Source organism: Manis pentadactyla, chromosome 2 (assembly GCF_030020395.1).
Source record: "Manis pentadactyla isolate mManPen7 chromosome 2, mManPen7.hap1, whole genome shotgun sequence".
In the NCBI taxonomy this organism is placed as follows: Eukaryota; Metazoa; Chordata; class Mammalia; order Pholidota; family Manidae; genus Manis; species Manis pentadactyla.
The window spans coordinates 61,566,668-61,590,033 of record NC_080020.1 but is presented as its reverse complement, the minus strand read 5'-3'; the positions used below and the strand labels follow the sequence as shown (position 1 = coordinate 61,590,033).

Below are 23,366 nucleotides of genomic sequence, written 5' to 3'. Positions count from 1 at the left end.
GCAGTGGTTATCAGAGGTTGGGTACTTAGCAGAAATGGGGAAATGCTGGTCAAAGAATACAAACTTCCACTTAGAAAGTAAGTGTGTTATTGGTATCTATGTACAGCATGGAGATTACAGTCAACAATACTGTGTTATATAAGTGAAAGTTTCTGAGAGTACATTTTAAATATTCTCATCATGAAAAAGAAATGGTAATTGTGTGATGGAGGGGTTAGCTAATGCTATGGTGGTAATCATATTGCAACATATAAATGTACCAAGTCAACACGTAGTACACTTTAAACTTACACAATGTCATATGTCTATTATATCTCAATAAAGTTTGAAAAGTAAAATATATCCTTTCATATCCCCATTTTCTTTTCTTCTCAAAAAGGTGGGAAAAAGTATATAACTGACCTGTCAATACCACATTAAACTAGTTAAAATTTGCTCATCTGGAGCTATATGACAAGATCTTTAGCATCACAAGAACTTTATCATCCTTTATGAATCTTCCTTGGCAACATGGCAGTTGAAGAAATATGTACTAGGGGTCTCGAGGTTTGCACTTACAAAAAATTAATTATGATCTTAGGCATATTTTATTAGAAATAGAACTAATTTTTATATTTACTTTTCTGTTATTTAGGCACATGTTCATATGAAACCTACAAATCAATTCAATATTTAGTCAGTCAGTCATTAGGGAGTCAAAATTAGGCTTTAATTGATTTTACAATCCTTTTTTTAAGTATCATATAATGATATTGAATAGGGCTCCTATTTTGTGTAATATCCCAGTGAAACCAGCATTTAATTGATTAATTGATGATCAAACAGTCACTGAGGGAATATCTCTCCCAGGAGAGGACATCTATGATAATTGTATTTGTGTATAGCTAGCATTATATGTGCAAACATACAACACATACCTCATGGGCACTTTTCACAGACTTATTTCAAAATATTTGTGAAGGGTATTAAAAATAACATCCTCTAAAACTACACTTTACAGGACAATAATGCTACACCATTATATGCCTCTTGTCCTCCTCCCTAGTAAGAAAACTTTCTGAAACAATAGATTACTATTTGCAACTAATAATCCATTCTGGTACATCATTTAACAAAGAAGACAGCATTTTATTTCTTTAAAGCCCTTTCAAAAAAATAAAAGTGAATGAAGTCTAAAATTGAATTAACATTGAATGAAGATTTTATCTAAAAATAATGTTTTGTTTTATAAAGTTAGACATCAACTTAAGTGGAATACCTGGGTGAATCTGATCTTGGAGGGGTCACTGAACAATCGTAGCAGAGAAAGAATAATTTATCTCTCCTTTAATAATCTTTCTATAGAAGAGGAAAAGTGGGAAACAAACAAGCTGGGAACACAAGCTATACATGCCGACAATTACAATGAATGTAGTTTATAATCAGGTAGTTACATGGATGTAGTTATATTCATTGTTATGAATTATATCCACCCAATAGTGTTCCGTTATGATTTTTTCATGCCTATTATTTTATGGAAAAGTTATATAGTTATGATTAATACTTATATAATTGACTATATTTACACTTCAAAAAGATGTTTTCAAGATCTATACTTCTACAGGCTGGACTCCAGCATATCTTCAAGACTTCAGGTTTGTCAACATGACAAATCAACGTGCTTTCCTATTTATCTTTATAGTACACTAGTTCATATTTCAATATACATGTTTCATTCATTTAGCAAATTATTCTGAAGAACTAAAAGAAGCCAAAAAACCCCCTGCTCAAATGTATGAATTAGGAATTAAAAACTGCTAATATCTATGATGTCATCACAATCCCATTTCTACTGTATGTTTCAATCAGTTAAACAAGTTAACCAAACACATGCATCATCAAATATCTGCTGACCATCAATGAAAACAAACAAGTATGTTCAGTTATGTGAGATACTAAAAAACTAAAATATACTAACATATACAAATACCATGCATTGCGTAACAAAGGCAAATCAGTCCAAGATATCAAATATAAACTTGTTATGTTCCTAGAATCTGTTAAATAATTGTCATTTAAAAAGTAATATTCACCTACATTTGTTATATCATTGCATAGGAATGTTCATAGTCTTTATGAACAAACTAATATAATTTGAGTATAGAGGATTATGAATATAATTATTGAATAAATAATTTAATACTAAATTAATGACTATAAAAAGAACTATTAAGAAAAATGGTTTTCCTGTGTGAGTATTAAGCATAATAAAATTGCCATTTAGCCAAAAAAAAAGCTAGTTGTGAATCATATTGCTACAACAAGACCACCTTTTCTTTCAATGAGAATAATTTTGATTTTATATTTCAGGGTAAATGTGAATTTGGATACTACACCAAAAAAAGATATCATATATAAATATTTGCTCGAACTTTCAATAATCTTTAATATTAATATTAGATTTAAACATGCCTGTCAGTTTTCTACTCCTAAGTAAAATGTCTTTGAAGAAACTACAGTCTTCAGAAAGAGAAGAAAGCTCACCTTATTACAAAATTGTGACTGTCAATCTCCTTCCCACATTCGCTGTCTAGCAGAATACCAGAATTTCCAACAACTGCACAAGTCTTAAATCTGCGATTTTTCATTGGTGAAACTTCAGGTAGTAGACTATGCAGATCCTGAGAAATATTTAGTGTCCGGCGCCTGTCCAGCACATAGTGAATGACATCACCAGGCTTAAAACTGCTCTTAACCACTGAAACATCCCGTTCTGCGTCTAGGAAACGAAGAATGTTCTTCCTGTATTTGAAATACAAGCAAAGTTTTCCATCAGTGACAACATATCCAAGAAGTGATAATATCAATACAAAGTAACATATGATGAAATGTAAATTGGTAAATTATTAATCAAATTGTCAGGTGGTAATAAAGCCAATTTATTAAGTAGATTCTATAGAAAATAGAATATATTTTAAAAAATCATTTGCACATAGTCTCAATGATTTTATAAATAGATGTAGTATATACACCTATTTGTGGAATTAACAAAAGCCCCCATCTATCAAAATATATAGAAAAATTAGTTTATTAAATAAAATAGAATTACTATGACTTGATTTTGCACAACTAGATATTCTAGTAGGTTTAATTTTCTATAGTTATCTATTTTATTTAATGTCTAGTTAAGGTGAATAGAAATAACTTGAAATTGTTTGGTGAATAGAAATAACTTGAAATTGAAACCTTATTTAAAAAACTAAACTTCCTAATAAACATATATGCATTTATCCAAATCATGTGTGTATGAAAATTTTTGGAAGAACAGTTAAAACTATAGCACTATGTGTGTATGTAGTTCTCTCCTAAGCTCAAGAATCCAGGAAGACGGGTACATATGTTAAAGGAAAAGATGAACAGATAGGGCACTGGACTAATCACAGCAGAGATGGCTGTTTCTTAACGTCCTGTATTCCCTACTTCCTTTTAGTATTTGAATCTTCTATGTGTTACTTGGATACATGGATGCTCAGCTAGAACATTTCCAAGTACAGCTGGGTTTCATTATTGAGTTAGTTTTTTTACATGGAATATAAGTGGATCATGTGCATGACTGTAAAAGAGAGAAGAAATACATTTCCAGCTTGTTTGATCCACTGTATTTTAAGGTCTCTTTTTTTTATGGAGCTTAGCCTATCTCACACCTAATAAAGAAACTGATAATAGATGTAAGATGCTACATAAACATATATGCATATGATAAATTAGATGATGGAAAATGAGAAAATAGAGGTAGCTGGCTGGAATGCTGGTGACCCTTGACATGATATAGTAAAGCACCTGAAAAAGCTGTTGTATGCGCTAAATTGGGAATTATACCCTGTATCTGATAAGCCTGCTGCTTTTAGAGAATTGGTTAAAAAGTGTTTGTATATTTTATGTTGGTTGCTCTATTTAGCAAGGCACTAAAAGAGGCAAAGTGAGACAGGAAATAACCAAGTTACAAGCTGAGACAGAACAGAGTGTCTCTGTTAATGGCCTGTTATCTAAACTGCATGAGTCTAGTAGTTGGAACCTCACAAATATTTCTAATATCTCAACTAGCAAGAGGTACAACTGCAAATCAGAGACATCCCAGCAGCAAGAGGGATATTGCCTTCCCATTTAAGTCTATAGATTCAAATGACTTAAAAATAGCTGCCATTAAATTAAGGGACGTTAGGGTTAAACCACAATAATGAGAGGAGATTCAGAAGGCTGGAAAACTTTGTTTAGAAGAAATATTTGGGTGGAGTTATTTATATCAGGCTCTAACTACAAGGAAATAGCCCAGAGGCCAGTAAGTGTTTGAGGAACTTATATTGCCAAAGAATCCATGAATCTGGCCTACAAAAGTCTGGGATTGTTTGATCATCAAGCTAAAAACATATACCAGCTAAAAGCAATCTGGAAAAGCTGTCTTCTAGTTGGAAGTTGGTCATTATTTACTGAAGTGCTGTATTGTAACTTGTTATTTTCAGAGTGCTAAAAACAATGCCATTATTGTAACCACTTAAAACATGACAGACATATTTTTCTCTGTGATATATTGTTTAAGCTTCATCACAATTTACAAATTTTATTACTGAAGACAAAATATTACCTCCTCCTATCTCTCCATCAAAAGGGCAATTCCCCAAATCACACTTATGAGAAGCATAACTAGCAAGGAAGAAAGGAAAATAACTCTTATCTTTCCTTTTGTGTTTTTATTTTTATTTTTTGCTTTAAATAGGTATAGGTCCGAGCTTAATGCATGGTTTAATTAGAAAACTAAGTGATTGAAAACTTTATTTGGCCATATTTTATAAATGACAGATATGCCCATTATCTCTGAAAAAAAGGAAATGTTTTTTTAAATACTTTTCTTAAATATTGCATATAGCAGGCTTATAAGGAGTGGAATTTTTAAGGAAAACTATATAAATACCCTACAAATGAAATTTAAAAGTTCATAGTAACACTGTCAGACACCATAACAGTTTATTTTAACAAAGTATGGATTATACTGGAAGAAAATTACCAGTGAAATCAGACACAATAGGGCACATGAACTGTAGAAACTGAGAAATTTTTCACTATGTTAAGCCCATATGATTCTTCACAAAGAGCAGCAATCCATAGAAACTATTGTATATACTTATTAACTACCATCTATTTCTTTGGGAAAAATAATTGAGTAATGTCTAACATCTGTATTTCAACAAAAAATTTTCATTTCCTGTGAAAACAACAAGGCTGGCTCTAAAATAAAGACTGCAGATGTGGTCAAATCACCAAACTAGATGATATTATCATTTTCCTTTGAACATAATTTAAATGTATATAAACATACATTTAAAGATGTAACTTACAAGTGGTGGCATGTTTACAAGCATGAAGTGAATAGACTAGAGGTCCAGATTTGAAAAAAGACTCTTTTGTTTGGAAATCTTAAAGGAAAAATCTCTTTACCCATGAAAAAAGTTAATACTTATATGCTTGTCAGCTAATAGCAAGAGGGACTTTCCAATAGCACCTCGCTATATTATAGAAAGTTAGCATCAAAAACATTTGAAAGCCTAAGTCTTCAAAATTCCTGCATATAACAGTGTTTCACCTGAGGGTTTCAGCCCCAGCTAAGTTCACGCTGGATTTGGAGAGACCAAGAAATGACAATGGAACTGAATGTTCTTGGGGTAAAAGGGTTTAAAGGTAAAAGAGCAGGATAAAAGCACACTGGGTGGAGCTCTTTATATAGTGACTCAGTCAATAATAGCTCATTGCCTATGAGTGTGGAAGCAGTAGCCCAGCAGCAGACCAATTACATCATCAAGTAGTTTAGGGTCAGGTTAGGATCCTGGCCATAGGAACTACCATTTTCCCCAGGAGTATCTTTATTCACTCTTATGAAAAATGAATATAAAAAAGTGAACTCTATGAGTTCAGCAAAGTTTTGAAAGATATATTGTCTAACTCTTGAAAGAAAAGAATGATTAATGAGATAAATAATTATTAAGTGCAGATGATACCTCTGGGCATGTTCTTCTAGTGCTGTTTTATGGGCTCAACAGTTTATTTTTTAAATGAAAGCTGTTGAAGTAGTAAAAGTGCTTTCCAAAACAAAATAAAAATACCAAATCACATATATTAATCAAAATATAAATTTAAGTTTCTTAAGTACAACTCAGGATGATTATTAGTATAGTTATTTACTTTTTAAAACTGGAAGGGGTAAGGGAAGAAAATTTTAATGTCTCCAGTATGTTCTTTTTCTTATAATGAACCGAACTTTAGTGCTTATTTTAGGGCTTAAATCTATGCATGGAAATTCATGTCTGAGAAAATTCCTGGTGTAGGATGCAATAAAGACTGAAAATAATTACTTTGAGTGAATAACAATGTGACTGCAATGCTTATTATGTTTTTGGAAATAGTAAAGAAAGCTTAGTTTTCTTTTTTTTCTTGTAAGCTGTAGGCATTTTTTTAGATTGTAGGTGTAATGGACTGTAAGAAGTTCTATGGATTTGCTAAGTCTAGATGTTGTTCATACTGTAAATCTATGGGAAGAATAAGGAAAGGAAAACTAACATTTAAATCTTATTAACTAAATGTCATTGAAAGAGCGAAAAACTATTGTACTTACATTACACTGAAACAACACTTTAAGTATCATCAAAGTGAACACATACTTTTGTTGAGATCCTTGATATGAATGAAAAGAACAGATTAAACACAATTATTTCAGAATGAGAGAGAAAGAGAAGGAAAACTCAATTTAACTTCTGGGCTTTAAAAAAACATGAATCAACAAAAGTTAATGTTTAATATGCAGGCTGTATCAGTACAAGTTTTCCTAATATGCAGTCAAGTTATTAGAAGATATTGAAAAGACAGTGTTGTTTTCTGTATGTGACTTAACAGCAACAGAAGATTCCTTATAGGTCTTTAACTGTCATTTTGTGAGCATAGTGTTTCTTTGGAAATCATGTTACATAGTAAACACCTAAATTCAAAAACTGTTTCAATGATAAATATAACTGAAAGAATCTGAAAATGTTTCACTTTCAGTGAGATTGAAAGAAGTTAGTCATAAAGATTATTTTTTGTTAGGCAATGTTAGCTTAAACTGAAAGGTTGGTTTAGACTGTTAGACAGGAATAGATTCTATACAGAAACTTTTCAACTGAATTTTCAACTAGAACTTCCCTTTCAACATTACCCATTACTTAAAATAGCAGCTGCAGAGTCCCAGAGAATTAATTTACTAAACATTGTTTTCACTTGAAGTTTAAATATAGCTAACCTATCACCAGGTGCCACTCTTTTTCCACTGTAGGTTTCTTGTCAACAAGCATACGTGCTGTGACAACTAAAATTTACTCCGAATGACACTGTTGACTCCATCAGCAAGTATTGTGAGACAAAACTTACAGCTGGAATGCATCACAAATTGACAAGCAAATTAAGTTATCATATATTAGAAATCAGTTTTTGCACTTTGACTCCAGACAAAAATCACTAAATTAATTCAATTGTCACTGACATGGTTTACTGAAAAAAAAAGAAAAAAGTTTAAGAAATGCCAAATGTTTTATTATGCCTATAAAAAGCAGAGTGAACACACAATTTTTTGTCTCAAAAGATTATTTCCACCAGGCAATGTGCCTCAAAGCTCTGAATGAACATAGCCTTTAGCCTGTTAGGGCTTCAGAGGTTAGGACCTAGCTGTGGTAGGAAAGAGTTTACTATCAAAAGAAAAGTCCTAAACAAAACCAAATGAAAAGGCAAAATTGACTCAAAAAACAAAGACTTTTTAGTTTAATTTACACCTCAATGGCCATTTGATATTTGGCCCAGCATTTGGCAATACTAGATGAATAATATATTTTAATATTTTAGAGCAAAACCCCCCAAATTATTGTGTACTTTATTAAGATTCATTTTAATAGTATGCACTTTTAGAATTAAAATACAGTCTTCTATATTTTAGAATTAAAATATGAAATATGTTTCATTATAAGAACTCTGGTTCTAACAGTCACACAAGCCTGGCTCTGAAGCTTGACTCTGCTGCTTGAAGCTGTGTGACCCAAGATGTGTTCTACTGGTAACTTACTGAACCAAGTAAGTAGAATTATATGTGGATCTTTTTCTAAAATAAAGCTATGCATGCAACAGCAAATTCTTCTTGACAGGTAAGCAGAAATAAATTTGCAATTATGTTTAGTTATGCCTCAAGACTTATCTGTTTAAGAACTTTGATATGTGATGATATTAAGAGTTGGAAGTATTTTTTCTAATTATGACCTGCTTAAGCTGTCTAGATGAGTAACTAAGTGCATACATTTCTAAACATTTATATTTAGCATTCTAATTCTTTAGGTTTCTAATCAACATACAAAAGATGAGAAAAAATTAAGAAACAAAGGGAAAAAAATCAAGTCACAAGTGTTGGATATGAGCAAACAATCTCTCAGTCCATGTTCACAGAATTACTCTCAACATCTGATGCATCTTGTGTCATTTCTTAGCTTATGATAATAAAGAAGAGACTACCACCAATTAAATCAACCCTTTAACCAAGCTGATTATTTTAACTGTGAAGTTAGCTGTAGAATGCATAAATTCCCCTAAATCTTGATGAATCTTCAAAGTACAATGAACTAATGCATAGAACCATCTCTCTTAGACAACTCCCCAGAGGTACAGTTTTTTGATGAATATATATGAATGAATTTTTGCTGTGCGTACGAAAGTAGTAAGAGTGTATATAGGGCTAAAAAAATTAGTAATAAGAAAGAACATCATGTTTACAAATGTAGGGAAAAACAGTTTATGTTTAGTGACTTTCCATTTAATGCAAAAAGATAAATAATGTATTAGGAATGTCACAAGACAATTATAAGTGTAATGAGATTTTTTTAAATGAGAAAGATTTGTAAGCATGGTTCAATCATAGAAGTTGGAAAATGATTAGTTGAAATCTCTTAATCAAAAACTTCAAAGTAGAATTTTTAAAACATTTGTAAAATATGCTGACACCCACTCACAGACACAGTAATATGGTTCTTCATAAGTGCTATAGATGTGGGGAAGATACCAAGAAAAACAATAATCAAAAATGCTTTATGATTAGTTTCCAGTATGACTTAAGAAAATCAAAAGCTAAGCTAACAATCAGGCATTTTCATATTCTAAATTTTTTATGTCAAACTGATTAATACTCACTGGTCACTACTGCTATAGGCAATTATAATTTTTATGAACTGTTTGCATGTAGTACAAAAATGGCTTTACAGATTATTATATCTTTGTAAGGAAGTGACAACTTTGTATGTATTATTCAATATGTGCACTGCTTTATGCTTTACTCCTTATCTGTTAAGGAGACCCATATGATAAGATCACTAACATTTCATACATGTTATCATCTCTTATAATTGAAAACAAATCATTCTCAAAGATATTATTGCAACCCTCATTAATTTGTAAAGTTGCAATAATGAATTGCTTGGGTCAATTTATATTTAATACCCTTAGCTTGAATATCTTAAAAACAGCAAATCATACCTCCTCTGTGGCCTCATGCACATGTATATTGTATTCATTTTTTATAGCTACTAGGAAGGCATGGCCAGGTTTATTAATTAAGTTATTGACAATTACTTATCTAATTTACTTATTAGAATTTATTTTATTTGATATATTATTTAGCATGTATAGATATATTAAATTATTATAATTTTCTTATTTTACTTTCTTCCATTACTTTTCTTCACCTGATCTTTATAGCCTTATCTAATTGGCTCTCTGATTGCCAAATAATTAAATTTGAAAGTCTCTTTTCCCAGACATCTTTATAGATCAAATATCTCCTTTTTTAAAACTCAGATTTCTCTCTTTCTGGTCTATTTCCAAGAAATATTAATCCTAACTGTTCTAAACAAAGCCACACCTGTATTTATGACCCCATCTAGTCCACATCCTGGAGCTTTTCCTCATAATTATCTCATCTCTTACAGGGTTTCTAAATTCAAAAGTAGGCATAAGGGTATGAGATAGTGGATGGCACTAGCTAAGGATGAACAGAGGAAGAAGCTCCAAGTGTAAAAATGCCAAACTGGAGAGTTCATGACTACAGTTGGATTTAGCCCACTAGTCTCAGGAGGAATACAGATTCAGCATCATCAAATTTTTCATCTCATGAGTATATGAAAAATCTGTACTTTTTAAGGGAAATCTCCTAATTTTTAAGATTGGCTTTAAGGCATTTAAAAAAATCCAGTTGAAATAAATCTCGCTTGCTGACCATAGTCTTCCCAGAAGGCAACAATTGATGAGCTTGGTCGTCAGACTCTACTCAGCTCTCTGTTCTTGTACTTTGCCTACAAATGTAAAAGTTCCTCCTAAACGGAAAGCAACAAAACACACACCACTTGCAGCAGTGTGATTCCTGTTTCCCTTTCCAGTCACTTTCAAAGCTTCAAAATGAAGAAGTCTAACCATTCCTGCATTTCCCCGGCACCCATCTTTTTAAGATTTTTAGACATTCTTTCAAATATATTCAACATGTAGTGGATGCCTTTGCTGCAATGCATTCTATGAACCGCTATACATATTCTAAAGATGAGTATAGTAGACCCTTCCCTCAAGTTACATATAATCTACACTCTAGGTAGGCATGATCCAAGAAGTGAGTAGGTAGAAACCCAGACAAACAGATCAACAGCTTATCCCTTTAACCACTAACATACTCTTCTGAAACCATGTGTTAATATTCAATCAACAAATAATTAGCATTTTGTCAATACTAGAAAAAAGGATGAGTACTCTGGAGCTCCAAAGAAGAGTTTGACTTACTAAAATGCTGTTATTTAAACATACCAACCAACATAGTAATGTAACTAGAGAGAAAAATGATTTTCTTCCTTCCTCCATGTTTAGGAAGGCCTGTCCCTAACTTTCTTACTAGTCAAAGGATTATAATAGAAAAAAAAAGATATAATAGCTATAGGTAGGCATCAAGTTTGATTTCAAGAGCTTATTTCAGCTAAAATGCCAAAATCTTAAGATTATGGCAATACTCAAGAAAGCTTATTTTCTGATTTTTTTTCCTATTTTTGACATGATTACTTAGCATGTTTTATTAGCCTTTTATTATAGGAGCTCACATGTAAATACCCATTCATAGTCTAAATCACATTTATTTATCATTGCCAGCAAATAGGAGTTGAATACACTCTATTTTCATCTAGTATGAGGGAACACAAGATTAGTATGAAGACTTGAGGGAAGGTAAAGATAATTCTCAAAATATATGTCCATCCTGAGTAATAAAGAAAACTAAGTTAAATGTTAGTACTTTGTTGAATATTTTATTCCATCAGTATAAAGACAGTATATTCAAAACTCACATATCCATCCTTAAATTTCTGACCGCATAACAATTTCAGTTTTATGGCTTCACATCCTTCACTGATCAACATTAAATAGAGATGGTTCACTCTTTTATTAAAGTATTCATACTTGAACTATAAATCAAGTATTTGATGTAAGTTTGCCAAGCCCAACGTATTTGAGGACATGAAGTGAAATTTATCATTCCTTATTAAAGAAACTCACCTTATCTCCAGAACCAAAGAGGAATTGATTTTCCAACCTTCTACAGAGTGCTGGAAGATTGAAGAGCCAGCCTTTCGAATGACTTTATCAGAACTATTGACAAGTGATCGACTCAGACACAGCTCACCATCTCTGAAACAAAAAACGCCAGCTTTATGAAAGTAAGAAGCATTCTAAGTAGCATAATACATAATTTGATTTAGATTACTGGTGACAAATTATAGATACAACTTTTTCTACATGTAGGCAGAAGAGGTGTGAGCATGATGAAAGATATCAGGATTGAATGAGTATGACTTTATCAAGACAATCATTTACACTTATCTTTTTTGAATTAAAGCCATTTTTATTTAAAGAAAAGACCTTTGTAGTAATTAAAGAAACAAAGGCTTCTCATCAAAGATCTGTTCCCCTTTAGGTCTTCCCTACCCTGTGTTTAGACAGGATGCTTGGCCTATCTCCTGCATCTGTATATTTGTGACTCCCAAGGTTTTAATTTTGTTTTCACAGAAGGCATATAGATGTAATGGAAACAGCTTTTGTTTTGGATTAAGAAGACCTTGGAATATCAGGTGATCTGGGCATGTTTGTGATTCTATCACTTGTTAGTCTGTATGTCCTTGGACAATATTCTATTCCGAAGCCACAGTGTCTTACCTTACCTTGAAAACTGGAATAACATTATCTAATATGCAATGAGTTTGCGAAGGATTTAGTGGGATTTTGTGTATGAAAGTAATTTATAAGACACTATTGAAGTGCTTATTTCTAAAATTAAACTGGGTCTCAAAACATCTCAACAAATGAGACATTTTCCTAATAGTTCTTGATGCCAGGAAAACATCAGTAGCCTTTATTACTGATATTTCCTATTACATAAAAAAAAAAATCAACCGTGCTATCCCCTCCAAAGAACAGTGTCAGGCATGTACACCACATGGTATGGCAGTAACAGGGGGCTGGTGATAGTGATGATGGTGACAGACACTATGATAGCATTTATACCATTAGGACATTTAGTGCTGAACCAGTTCATTGTTCAATAGACTATTTTCTTGGTACTTTATAGATGTAAACCCAGACTTAGAGAATTAAAGCTACCTGTTTATGGCATAACCCTTTCACTATCTGCATTTATTTCCTTACATGTTACCTTAAAATTTTTTAGAACCTCAAAGCATAGTTAAAAAGTAACATGACTATTTGCTCAGTCACAGTCTAAATTTGTGTTTATTATGTCGGCAATCCTCTCCTACTATCAAAGGAAACATTGCCTGTGTAACAGCTGTTAGATGAATTCTGTAATTAGAGGCTTATAGTTTGGCATTTGAGTTTGCATTCTTTTTTAAGCATGTAGTTCCAATTTGAAAGAACTCAAAGCATCATATGCAACTATTCCCTGTAAAATTTGGAACTCTATAAAAATTAATATTTTAAACTATCCTCCTGCTGAAAATGATACATTTGCATGTCTCTGCATGACTAATAATAATCATTTTGTAGAGATCACAGAGGACAAAAGGAAACAGGGTGAAATTTACTACTCAGTGGTACAGAATTTGATTTTTATATTACATGTTTAATGATAAACACATATGAATAAAAATGCAGATACACATAGAAGCTAACCTTCACACTTTTGGAGATATTCTTGTAAGAGTATGGGCACACACTCTTATATTTCTAGGGGTAGGATCTTTCCAATTTTCATCTTGTTAATAAATGGCCTGTCAATACCATATATTTCTAATCACAGGTTGCTGTGATTATATTTTCACCACCAATAAACTTTAGTAGAAGTAAAAATATACATGGGCTGGCAATTTTAAATATCTATGGAAGACTGCTTTACTGACACATAATGGAGCTGAATGATTACTATGATATACTTTGTTCTATGGAGCCATTCAGAACCTCTAAGACTAAAAAACAGTGGCTTAAAAGTTTACATCAGCTTTATATTAATAAAATTCTAGCACGTTACCTTGCTCTTGGATTGTTTTCATTGAGCTGGTGGTAAGCCAAATTCAAGTTTTATCACTGGGAAGAACTCTGAATGAAAATAGCTAAACTAGGCATGGTTCTCCTTAAAGTCATTGGAATGCGTGTGGGAGGAGGCCAGGCTTAGTGTAATCTGAGGCTCTGGAGCAAATTTCTTTGTACAAAATTAAATGGGTCCCAAGAGATTTTTTACTTGTGACCTTGGTAGTTTTCTGCTTTAGAAAAGGCTTTTCCTTCCGGTGAATGTGAGGCATGAAGGATGTCACCCCCTACGAGTTTCTCATTCCAGTTCAGACACCATTGCTAAACAGATGCACTGAAAACAGTTCTTGCATAGGGCTATATCCTGGAAGGTTCAATATGTACTTTTAAAGGGAAAATTACAAAACACATCAAGGAAATAATGCAGCACGAAGCAATATATATTATCAAGTATTCCTCCTTATATGGAGCTAAGAAAAACCCATTTATATGGTTCTCTATGCAATATTAGTGGCAGAAACTAATTATTAGTTATGTTACTAGTATTTAGAAATATTTCTCTCTTTGAAATTTGAGTTGCCAAGCATCATTACATTAACTCTGCAGTACACAAAAATTTTATTAGTTTTGTTTCATGAAATTAGGTCCCCCAAACCCTGCATCAATGCCATTGATAAGTCTTCATCGTTATAAATTGGCTTTGGTATGAATGTGTTCCTTTGGACTAAGTTCAATTTCTTCCTTATCATAAAATATAAAAAGCCATTTAAAAGAAAAAATCTTGCATCAAACTAAGCCTGAACAAAACACCTGGCAATTTTGTGTTTTTATTATGTAAGGATCAACCAACTAAAAACAGAGGAGATGTACTACCTTAACTTACTGCTTATGATTTTCAGTAGAATTCCAATTGTAACATATGAAGTAAATTGCAGATTCTGGATTTCCAAAAAATGTCAGCCAAGAACAGACCACTTCACAACCCCAATGTTGTTGATTTGTAAGTTATTCTACCCTAGAACAAACTGGAACTAACTCTGCTGAAAACAATGATACTCTAAGTATGACTACTTATTTCCACTGTCAGTTCTATCATAAGTTTTAGAACTAATACGCAATCATTTAGTGAGACAACCTAAAATATACAGTCAAATTAAAAAGGAGATCTCTAGATGGTAAGAAAGATTAGTTAAAATCTCATTTATGGTCAACCAGGAAAACAGTTTTAAGTTTTAAGAAAGTGTATTAAAGTTTATGTTACACTTTCAACTATACTATCTCACTAAATGAGCATACCCACATAGTTTTATCTGTAGGACCCTTAATACACTTCCAATTATACTCAAAGCACACACACAGCCAGTGAAATCATATATGATGCAATTGCCATTTTTCCCATTAAGAAACAAATGTCAGTCAAGAATAGGCCACTTCAATCCCAATGCCCTTTGGGTTAAACTTTATTAACTAAGTCATCATACTAGGTAATTAATAGTTTCCCATAAAAGGAAAGACCAGTTTTAAATGTCCAAAAATTACTCGAACCATTACTTTTTTTTTTGAAAAAAATGCTGTTAGTAGTCCTCTGCGGGTATGGGAATGTGGATGGTTAGTAGGAAGTTGTCCTGGTGTTCACGTTTTTTCCTTCTGCATGGAATGACTGGCTCTAGATGGGACCTCCGGTTAGGAGAGGGGAGGTTGAACAGATAAAGAAACTGCCTGCCTATTGCATATGTAGCAAGGAGGCTAAATAGGAGAATAGGGGAATGTTCTAAGGTACAGAGACTATGAAAGGCCCTTATGGATTCTATTGTCCACTCGCAGGGAACGCAGTGCCCCCCGAAGGTCAGAGACTGCCTGTGTTAGTTACCTCACTTATGAATACCGGCCTGGGTTCTGGGGCTAAACCTGCGCTCTAGGCTCCTCATCTCAAAACTACCACTCCACGTGGCTTAGGTGGAAAGAGAGTCAATGAGATAATTAGATCGTTTGATGAGTCAACTCCACCAGAAGCACTATTTGGCAGTTGAAACGAAATCACGAACTAGCATCACAAGCTTTTCCAGGTGGGCCGCGCCCACCGCGGGGTCCGAGCGAAGGGCCGCCCGGACGCGGCGCGGTACCCGGGGCAGCGCGACGCCGGCGGCCGGCTCTCGGCCTGTGCGCCGCACCGCTGCGCCTGCGGGTTTTAATTAAGGAGGAGGAGCCGGCTGCCGGCTGAGCAGTAAAAGTGATTTTTTTTTAAACGGGGCCTGGTTCCCGCCTCCAGGCTTCCTCAGTCTCCTCACCCCGCAGCCCGCTCTCGCTGAGAAGGGCTGGCCCTGTGCGCACCTCTCTTCCTGTTCGGTTAGCGCGGGCGCTCCCCGCGCGCGTTCTCGGAGCGGGGAAGAGAGCGCAGCTCCGCCCGGAAAGGGTGCGACGGAACCCGCGGGCCCCGGACCGCCGCGCCCTCTCCCTTCCGCGGCGCCCGGGGACGGGCCCCAGAGGTGTCGCCCGTGAAAAGTGGAGCGTCCCAGGTCTGTTACTGCCCCCGGAGGGACTTGCGGCGCGCTCCCCCTTCTCGCCCGCGGTCTGGGGAGGCCCGGAGAGGACGCCCGGGAGGCGTGTGGCGCCTCCGCCCTCCTCGCTCGTCCCGCCCACCCTGGCTCTCCTGGGTCACGAGCCCAGGGCCGAACCCTCAGAGTTCTGACGAGGCTTGGCCTCTTTGTCTGGGCTCAGGCTTATCTTCGAAGCCCACCGGCCCGGAAGCGAACAAAAAGCCTCGACCCTCACGCTCAGCCTCCGCCGCTGCCCCACGCGCCGGTTCGTCACCTAGGCTCCTAAAGACCCCTTTGTCTGCCTAGGAAGCCCAGTCCGCCGGCGGTGCCCGCACGCCTGCCCAAAGTCCCTCTTCTCTGACAATTGGGCCAGGCTGCGTTTCAACCCACCCCCTCCCGGTGTAAATGATCTCAAACAGTTCCGCATTTTTCCCCCAGACTAGACATTTAGAGATTTGTTGATGCATAATGACCATCCAGCCCCATTACCTTATTATCTTTACACTGTACTTCTGCTGTCTTAGTTATCTACAATTCCTTCTGTAAAGGTAACCCTGCATCTTGCTCACTTAAATGCTCACTTAAATGCTCATTACTCATGGAATAACAAATATTAAATGAAGTGCGTTAAGTTTGTGTGTGTGTGTGTGCACGTTTTAGCAGTCCTGTCACACACACACACACACACACACACACACACACACACACACACACACACACACACACACAAACACACACTCCGTTTAAATACATGTCAGGGGGAATAAAAACCAGGCAGACTTCTCTGTCAGTGTGGAGTTTCCTATAGCGGACGCCTCTCTGGATGAGAGAGGATTTCCGAAGCAGGACTTTGAACAGAGTTCACAACCAGGTTCACATCCTCAGAAAACGCTTCCAAGCTATGTAAGCAACACAAAGTTGCAGCCACCTCCTGGGTAAACTTCAAAGGCACGGAGGCCGGGGAGGAGGAGGAAGGAAGTGTGATATTTAGAGAATTTACTGGGGTGGGGGAAGAGTCTGAACTCATCCAGACAAACTAAGGAAATAGCAAAATGCAGTCTGTGTGAAGCTACAGTACCCAGTTTCTAAAACTAACCATGACGCCCAGAAGAGCAAATAAGAAGTATCCTCGGTTGTACCGGAGTTTCTAATTCGATTTATGATACACAGATCAGCCCAACGCCATAGAAGAGTAAAGAATTTCCTGCTTTCTGGGCTTTACTTCTGCTTTTTTAGGAAGCCAGCTGTCTCTGTTATCTCCTCAGAGTGACAGGGCAGAGAAAGGACAACCACACGGTAAACAGACGTCTCGCTTGAGTTCTGCCCGCGGATTAAAAGGACAAGGGCGCGCGTTCTTTGTTGACACTTCTGCAGTGACTTCTCCTTTGGCGTGCGAGCCCCGGGACCAACACAAATGTCACCACCACTGCACTGGACAAGTTGAACTCGAACTGGGAACACGCCGTAGAGACACATACACACCTCAACATCAGCCTTTGTTATTTAATTCATGAGACTAAACACACACAAGCTCATACGAACACACATTCCCTCCTAACCCTCACTCTACTGTCTACATTCACATTTAATTTATGCCTTGACTTTTTTTGTCATATCCTGAAATGAAGCTTTGCATTTACCCGATGAGTTGCGTCTCCTGGTGCTCCTCAGTTCTTGCTATTTCTTTTGTCTTATAAAAGATCAAGAGCAGACTTATCGTGCAGATCGTCCACCTCTTCCTAATGGAGCGCATCTTGGGTGCCTGGGAAAGTCCTGGAGGCACCAGCTCTCTCACCTTCTCTTGATATAAAGGCTCCGTTTTGGGGAGATAGAGTCGCGGGGGGTTGGGGAAATCTGTAAAATTCGCGGAGCGTGGAGCCGGGATCTCAGGAGCAGGTCGCGGGGGTCTTCTGCGGCCAAGCTCCAGCTGGTCTTCAGCGCAGCACAGCGCTCTCCCTCGCGGTTCGCGCCAGGCCTGCCCGGGTCGCTCTGCACCGCCTCCTGGGGCTCAGGTTTCCTCTCAGATGAGACACCTTGTGCATTGGAGGTGGCGGCCGCTTCTGCAGCTGGGTTCGGGGGCGTCAGTGGCCCTTCCCTTTTTCTAGCAGGGAAATGATGAGCAAAACCAGCCAATCACTGAACTGAGGGGGCGGAGGCTGCGGTTGCCTTGCGTTGTTGGCGGCGGCTGGGAGAGTAACGTCCCCGGCGCAGCCTGCACTGTGCAGGGAGAGGAAGCTTACAAGCTCACAGTGGTGTATAAACATACATACCACTCACACTCATGCGCACCAGCGCTCGCACACCCCGCGGAGAGCGCAGGGCACTACGAGGAAGTCAGGACGCCCTCCCGGGACACCAAAACGTTAGGTCTCTGGACAGGCGAGTGCAGAGATAGTCCGTGGCATCTGCTGGGGACAGACTAAAGACGCATCCTGCCCTAGAGATACTTCCGACAGAGCTGAGGGTGGGTTGCAAGAAGAGTAGCTTCTCCCAATCACCTTGCTAAACATACACACGCGCACATACTCTCTCGTGCACACACACACACACACACACGCACATCCTCCCACACAGAGTGAGTCGGGGGAGGCAGGCAGGACGTTTTGTATTCCGTGCACAGCTCAACCTGGAAAGTACAAATACACACGTGAACCGGTTAGTCAACCTCCCTCAGGGAGGGTAGCGGATGAAGACCCGACTCAGGATCTTGCAGGAAACAAGCTGTGGCCGAGGTGTCATTAGGAACTTTATGGATATTTATGTAACTCTCATTGCTATTTGGAAACTCCTCACGCACAAGTTAAGGAAATTCCAATCCCACTTAAACTTCACTGCGGAAAAACAGGATTCTGAGAAAAAGCAGCCACCAAGGAGCTCATTTTTAAATGCAAGTACACCCACACACACGCCAAGGGAGGTGGGAAAGATAGGAAGAAAGGAATGAAGGAAGGGCAACTTCTTTTGCCAAAGTCTCAGTTGCATATATTTGGCCTCTGATTTTCACCTTCCGCTGCCTCCTACTGTTTTCCGTACTTCTGTTGTATTGTGCGGCAGGGGCTCTTTTCAGTGCCCGGTCGTCTTCAGTCTGACAGCTCCTCCACGGTCGGTTGGTCCGCGTCCTCACCAAGAGACAAGTTTGCTGCCCCTGTTGTACCGCGCTTGTTTTGTTTCTTTCGCGGGTCTGGTGAGAATGGGTCGGGAGGCAGCCCAACCTTGAGCCAGTGCCTGGAAGCTAGGAAATCCCCATCTGTATGCTCGGGTTCCAAGCTCCCCAAACCTCCCCCCGTCCCACCCCCTTAATTGAGTTCCTGTTCCTTCAGATTGAGCATTGGCTCGGGCTGTCATCCACTCTTGGAGCCTTGGGATCTATTTCTCCCTAAGCCCCAAAATGGCACAGCCCACAACCAACCCTCCGCCAGAGGAGAGCAAGGGGATGGTTATGAGTTACAGGTCCCCTGACAACTTAAAACAGCAAGGATAACAGCTAGTATCTTCCCTTACTTTCCGAGGTCTCTTGTCAGTGTTTGCCATTCTTCGCCTAAATTTTAAGAAGTTAAGAACCTTTCAGTTCTCAAGCCCTGTATTCACAGCAGAGCGAACTAGGGGGTTGGGTCTAAAATGCTCAAAGGAGCAAGTAATTATGAGCCTTTATTGACACTACAAGTGGCCCGCCGGGAGCCTTTCAAGTTTATTGATGTCTAGGCAAATCCCGTTTGCATCTCTATCACACTGACTTCTTAACTAGCAGAAAATGCAAGAGTCAAACAGCTTCTTATTTAAGTTAAATGGGAACTGGGACGGAATGGATGTGGGTGGTGGATGGTTAGGATGCTAAATTCTCTAGGTTAGCTTAATTTTCAAACAGTAAACAAATATACTTTGGATTTTAAATAAAACACCATTCACTGATAGCAATATAGTAATATGCATCACTTCGTTAAGTTCATCCAACATTTCTGGAGCAATTGCTATGGGCCAGGCAATGTGTAAGGGCATGGGAACACAGAGATTAATAAAGTATAGCATATAACCAGGCACAAAGTTCACTCACTCAGTGGGGGACAGACTGTAAAAGAAATAAATTACAATATGGCACCATGAACCACCAGTAGCATTTGAAGTATGTACCTTGTATCTGAGTAAGCTACCAGGTAGAAGCAGATAGAGTGTTTTAAGTCTTTGGAAGCATGAAAGGTGAACTTCCAGGAGGAAGGCACACCTAAACTGGGTTTTGAAAAACTAAAGGGTAGGCCAGGAAAAAGGAAGGTAGAACATTAAAAACAAAGGGAAGATTATGTGCAACTTCAGGGAGGTATAAAATGGTGGTGCCATGGGGAATATTGTAGTTCAGTACTGTTAAAACAGGAAGCTGGGGGAGTAGTGGGATATAAGTTTTAAGTGTGATGATAATATTCTGTAGCTCCACAGTATCAAACTGTCTTATCTAAAGAGAAAAATTGCAAAAGAAAATTTTCGTGAGGAAAGGGAGACCTCCTACACTCTTGGTGGGAATGTAAATTGGTGTAGCCACTGTGGAAAGCAGTATGGATATTCTTAAAAAACTAAAAATAGAAAACAAAATCTCTGTTTCAAAATGATATATATTTTTGCCTATGTTTATTGTCACATTATTTACCAAAGCTAAGCTATGGAAACACCCAAAATATCAATCAAAAGATTAATGGATAAAGAAGATGTGGTACATGTATGCAATGAAATATTATTCAGCCATAAAAAGAAATCTTCCCATTTGCAACAATATAGATGGACCTAGAATGCGTTAAGCTAAGTGAAATAAGCCAGGCAGAGAAAGACAAATACCATATGATTTCACTTATGTCTGGAATCTAAAACAAAACAAAACAAAAGAACCAAACAACAATAGATTCACAGACACTAAGAAGTGACTGGTGGTTACCATGGGGGAGGGGTTGGAGTTGGTAGGTGAAATAGGTGAAGGGGATAAAGAGGCATAAAATCTCAGTCATAATACAGGTCAGTCACTGAGATGAATGCAGCATAGAAAACATAGTCAATAATTCTGTAACGTCTTTCAATGTTGACAGATAGTGACTATACTAGTGAGTGCGAGCATTTAATAATGCAGGTAAGTGTTGAACCATATACTGGAAACCAATACAAAATTGTGTATCAACTGCACTTCAGTTAAGAAAAGAATTTCAAGAGGAATGTGGTTTTAATTCATGTATGAATTAAGCTTTAATTAAACTAGGGAAAGCTGTATATCTGGCCCAAACAAAACAAACATACCAACACAAAATGAAAGCTTACCAAGAATTAGTTATGGGAACAAATAAGACAAATTTAAATGTCCAGAAGAAAAAAAATGAATTATCCAATTGTATAATGCTGCTGTTTCTGTATTTGTTAGGCATAACACCTTTTTTATTTAAGTGAACACTTCTGAATGACTGATAATAAATAATTCAGTGAGACTAAAGAGATTCCCCTTCTCGTATTTGAACAATTGAGTGCTTAGAGTGTAATTTGTTGTCACTTGTTTAATATTACTAGATTCATGATGTGTATCCATATTTTGCCAAATTAGTAAAAAACATAGGGCAAAATGAGGTCTGGTTCCTCTCAACATGCAATTAGGTACAAGAATTACAAATATCAATATTAGGTAAGAAGTCTTACCCACACAAGAGTCTTTTGGACTCTCCTCCTCCCATTAAAATGACTTTTGATGATCCTGAGAATTAAAGTTGTTTCTGAATTTCCATTCTATCTGTGGACTTCACATTCTATCAATGGACTTCAATAAAGAGAATACATTTGTCTTTATTCAGCATTATTCTGTATTCTATGAAGAAATAATGAAAATAAGGCAGCTGGTTTTAAATTTCTATCTTAACTTAATCTTGTATCCTTTAACTTAATGTAAATCATGTTTTAATTGCTGGCTGTGCCCTCAACTTTAGCTGAAAAGAAATTGGTAGACACCTGCAGTTACACAGGGATTTTCAATGCTGACGACATTTTTTAATAGACAATTCTTTAGAGCAGTTTTAGGTTTACAGCAATACTGAACAGAAAGTATAGAGACTTCCCTTATAAGCTCACCTCCAAACATGCATACCTTCCCGCACTATCAACATTCCACACGAGCAGCACATGTGTTAAAATCAGTGAAACTACACTGACTTTTCATTGTCATCCACAGTCCATCTGTGGTTTACATTAGGGTTCACTCTTGATATTGTACATTCCATGGGCTTTGACAGATTTATAATGACATTAATCCACCATTATAGTACTACTCAGAGTAGTTTCACTGCCCTAAAAATTCTCTGTGCTCTGGCTATTCTTGCACCTGGGTTGTTCATCTTATTGCTGAGTTTAAGAGTTCTGTGTATATATATTTTGGATAACTGTCTTTTATCATGTGTTTTTTGAAGATATTTTCTTCCAGTTAATGGCTTGTCTTCTCATTCTCTTGGTAATGTGTTTCATGGAGTAGGAATTATTTTAATATTTATGATTAAGTCCAGTTTATCAATTATTTCTTATATTGATCATAGTTTTTATGTATCTAAAAAGTTATTGTCAAACCAAAGGGCTTAGATCTTTTTCATTTGTTATCTTCCAAGAGTTTTATAGTTTTCCATTTTATATTTAGGTCTATTATCTATTTTGACTTAATTGTGAGCAGTGTAAGGTATATATCTAGATTCCTTTTTTTTTTTTGCTTGTGAATGTCTAATTGTTTCAGCACCATTTTCTGAAAAGACTGTCCTTTTTGCATATGTTGCCTTTGCTCCTTTGTCAAAGATGAGTTGAATATATTTGTATAGATCTATTTCTAAATACTTTATCTGTTCCATTGATCTATTATTTACTCTTTCACCAAAATCACATTATCTTGCTTATTGTAGCTTACTGTCTTATTGTGTCAATCCTCTGATTTTGTTGAACTGCAATATTGTGTTAGCTGTTTGAGTCTTTCGTCTCCCACAAAAACTTTAGAATCAGTTTATCAGTATCTTCAAAATAAATTGCTATGATTTTGATTGGAATTGCATTGAATTTGTAGAGTAAGTTGGGAGGAACTGACATCTTGAGAATACTGAGTCTTCTTATTCATGAGCATAGATTATTTCTTCATTTATTTAGTTCTCTGATTCCTTTCATCAGAATTTGGTAGTTTTCATCACATAGATCTTGTACATATTTAGCTAGATTTATACGAAGTATTTCATT

General features: G+C 36.7%; 1 protein-coding gene and 1 long non-coding RNA gene across 2 annotated transcripts in view; one reads left to right on the top strand and one right to left on the bottom strand.

Moving 5' to 3' along the window:
- The window catches only part of ST8SIA4 (ST8 alpha-N-acetyl-neuraminide alpha-2,8-sialyltransferase 4), a 79,512-nt gene extending 61,328 nt beyond the window's left edge, over nt 1-18,184 (bottom strand). The window contains 5 exon segments of the mRNA XM_036925785.2: nt 2,524-2,781; nt 11,623-11,754; nt 17,783-18,006; nt 18,009-18,163; nt 18,166-18,184. Coding sequence (XP_036781680.2) covers nt 2,524-2,781; nt 11,623-11,754; nt 17,783-18,006; nt 18,009-18,163; nt 18,166-18,184 — 788 coding nt within the window.
- The window catches only part of LOC118932344 (uncharacterized), a 204,920-nt gene continuing 197,565 nt past the window's right edge, over nt 16,012-23,366 (top strand). The window contains exon 1 of the long non-coding RNA XR_005032725.1: nt 16,012-16,121. This is a non-coding gene — a long non-coding RNA (uncharacterized LOC118932344). The remainder of the gene's footprint in view (nt 16,122-23,366) is intronic.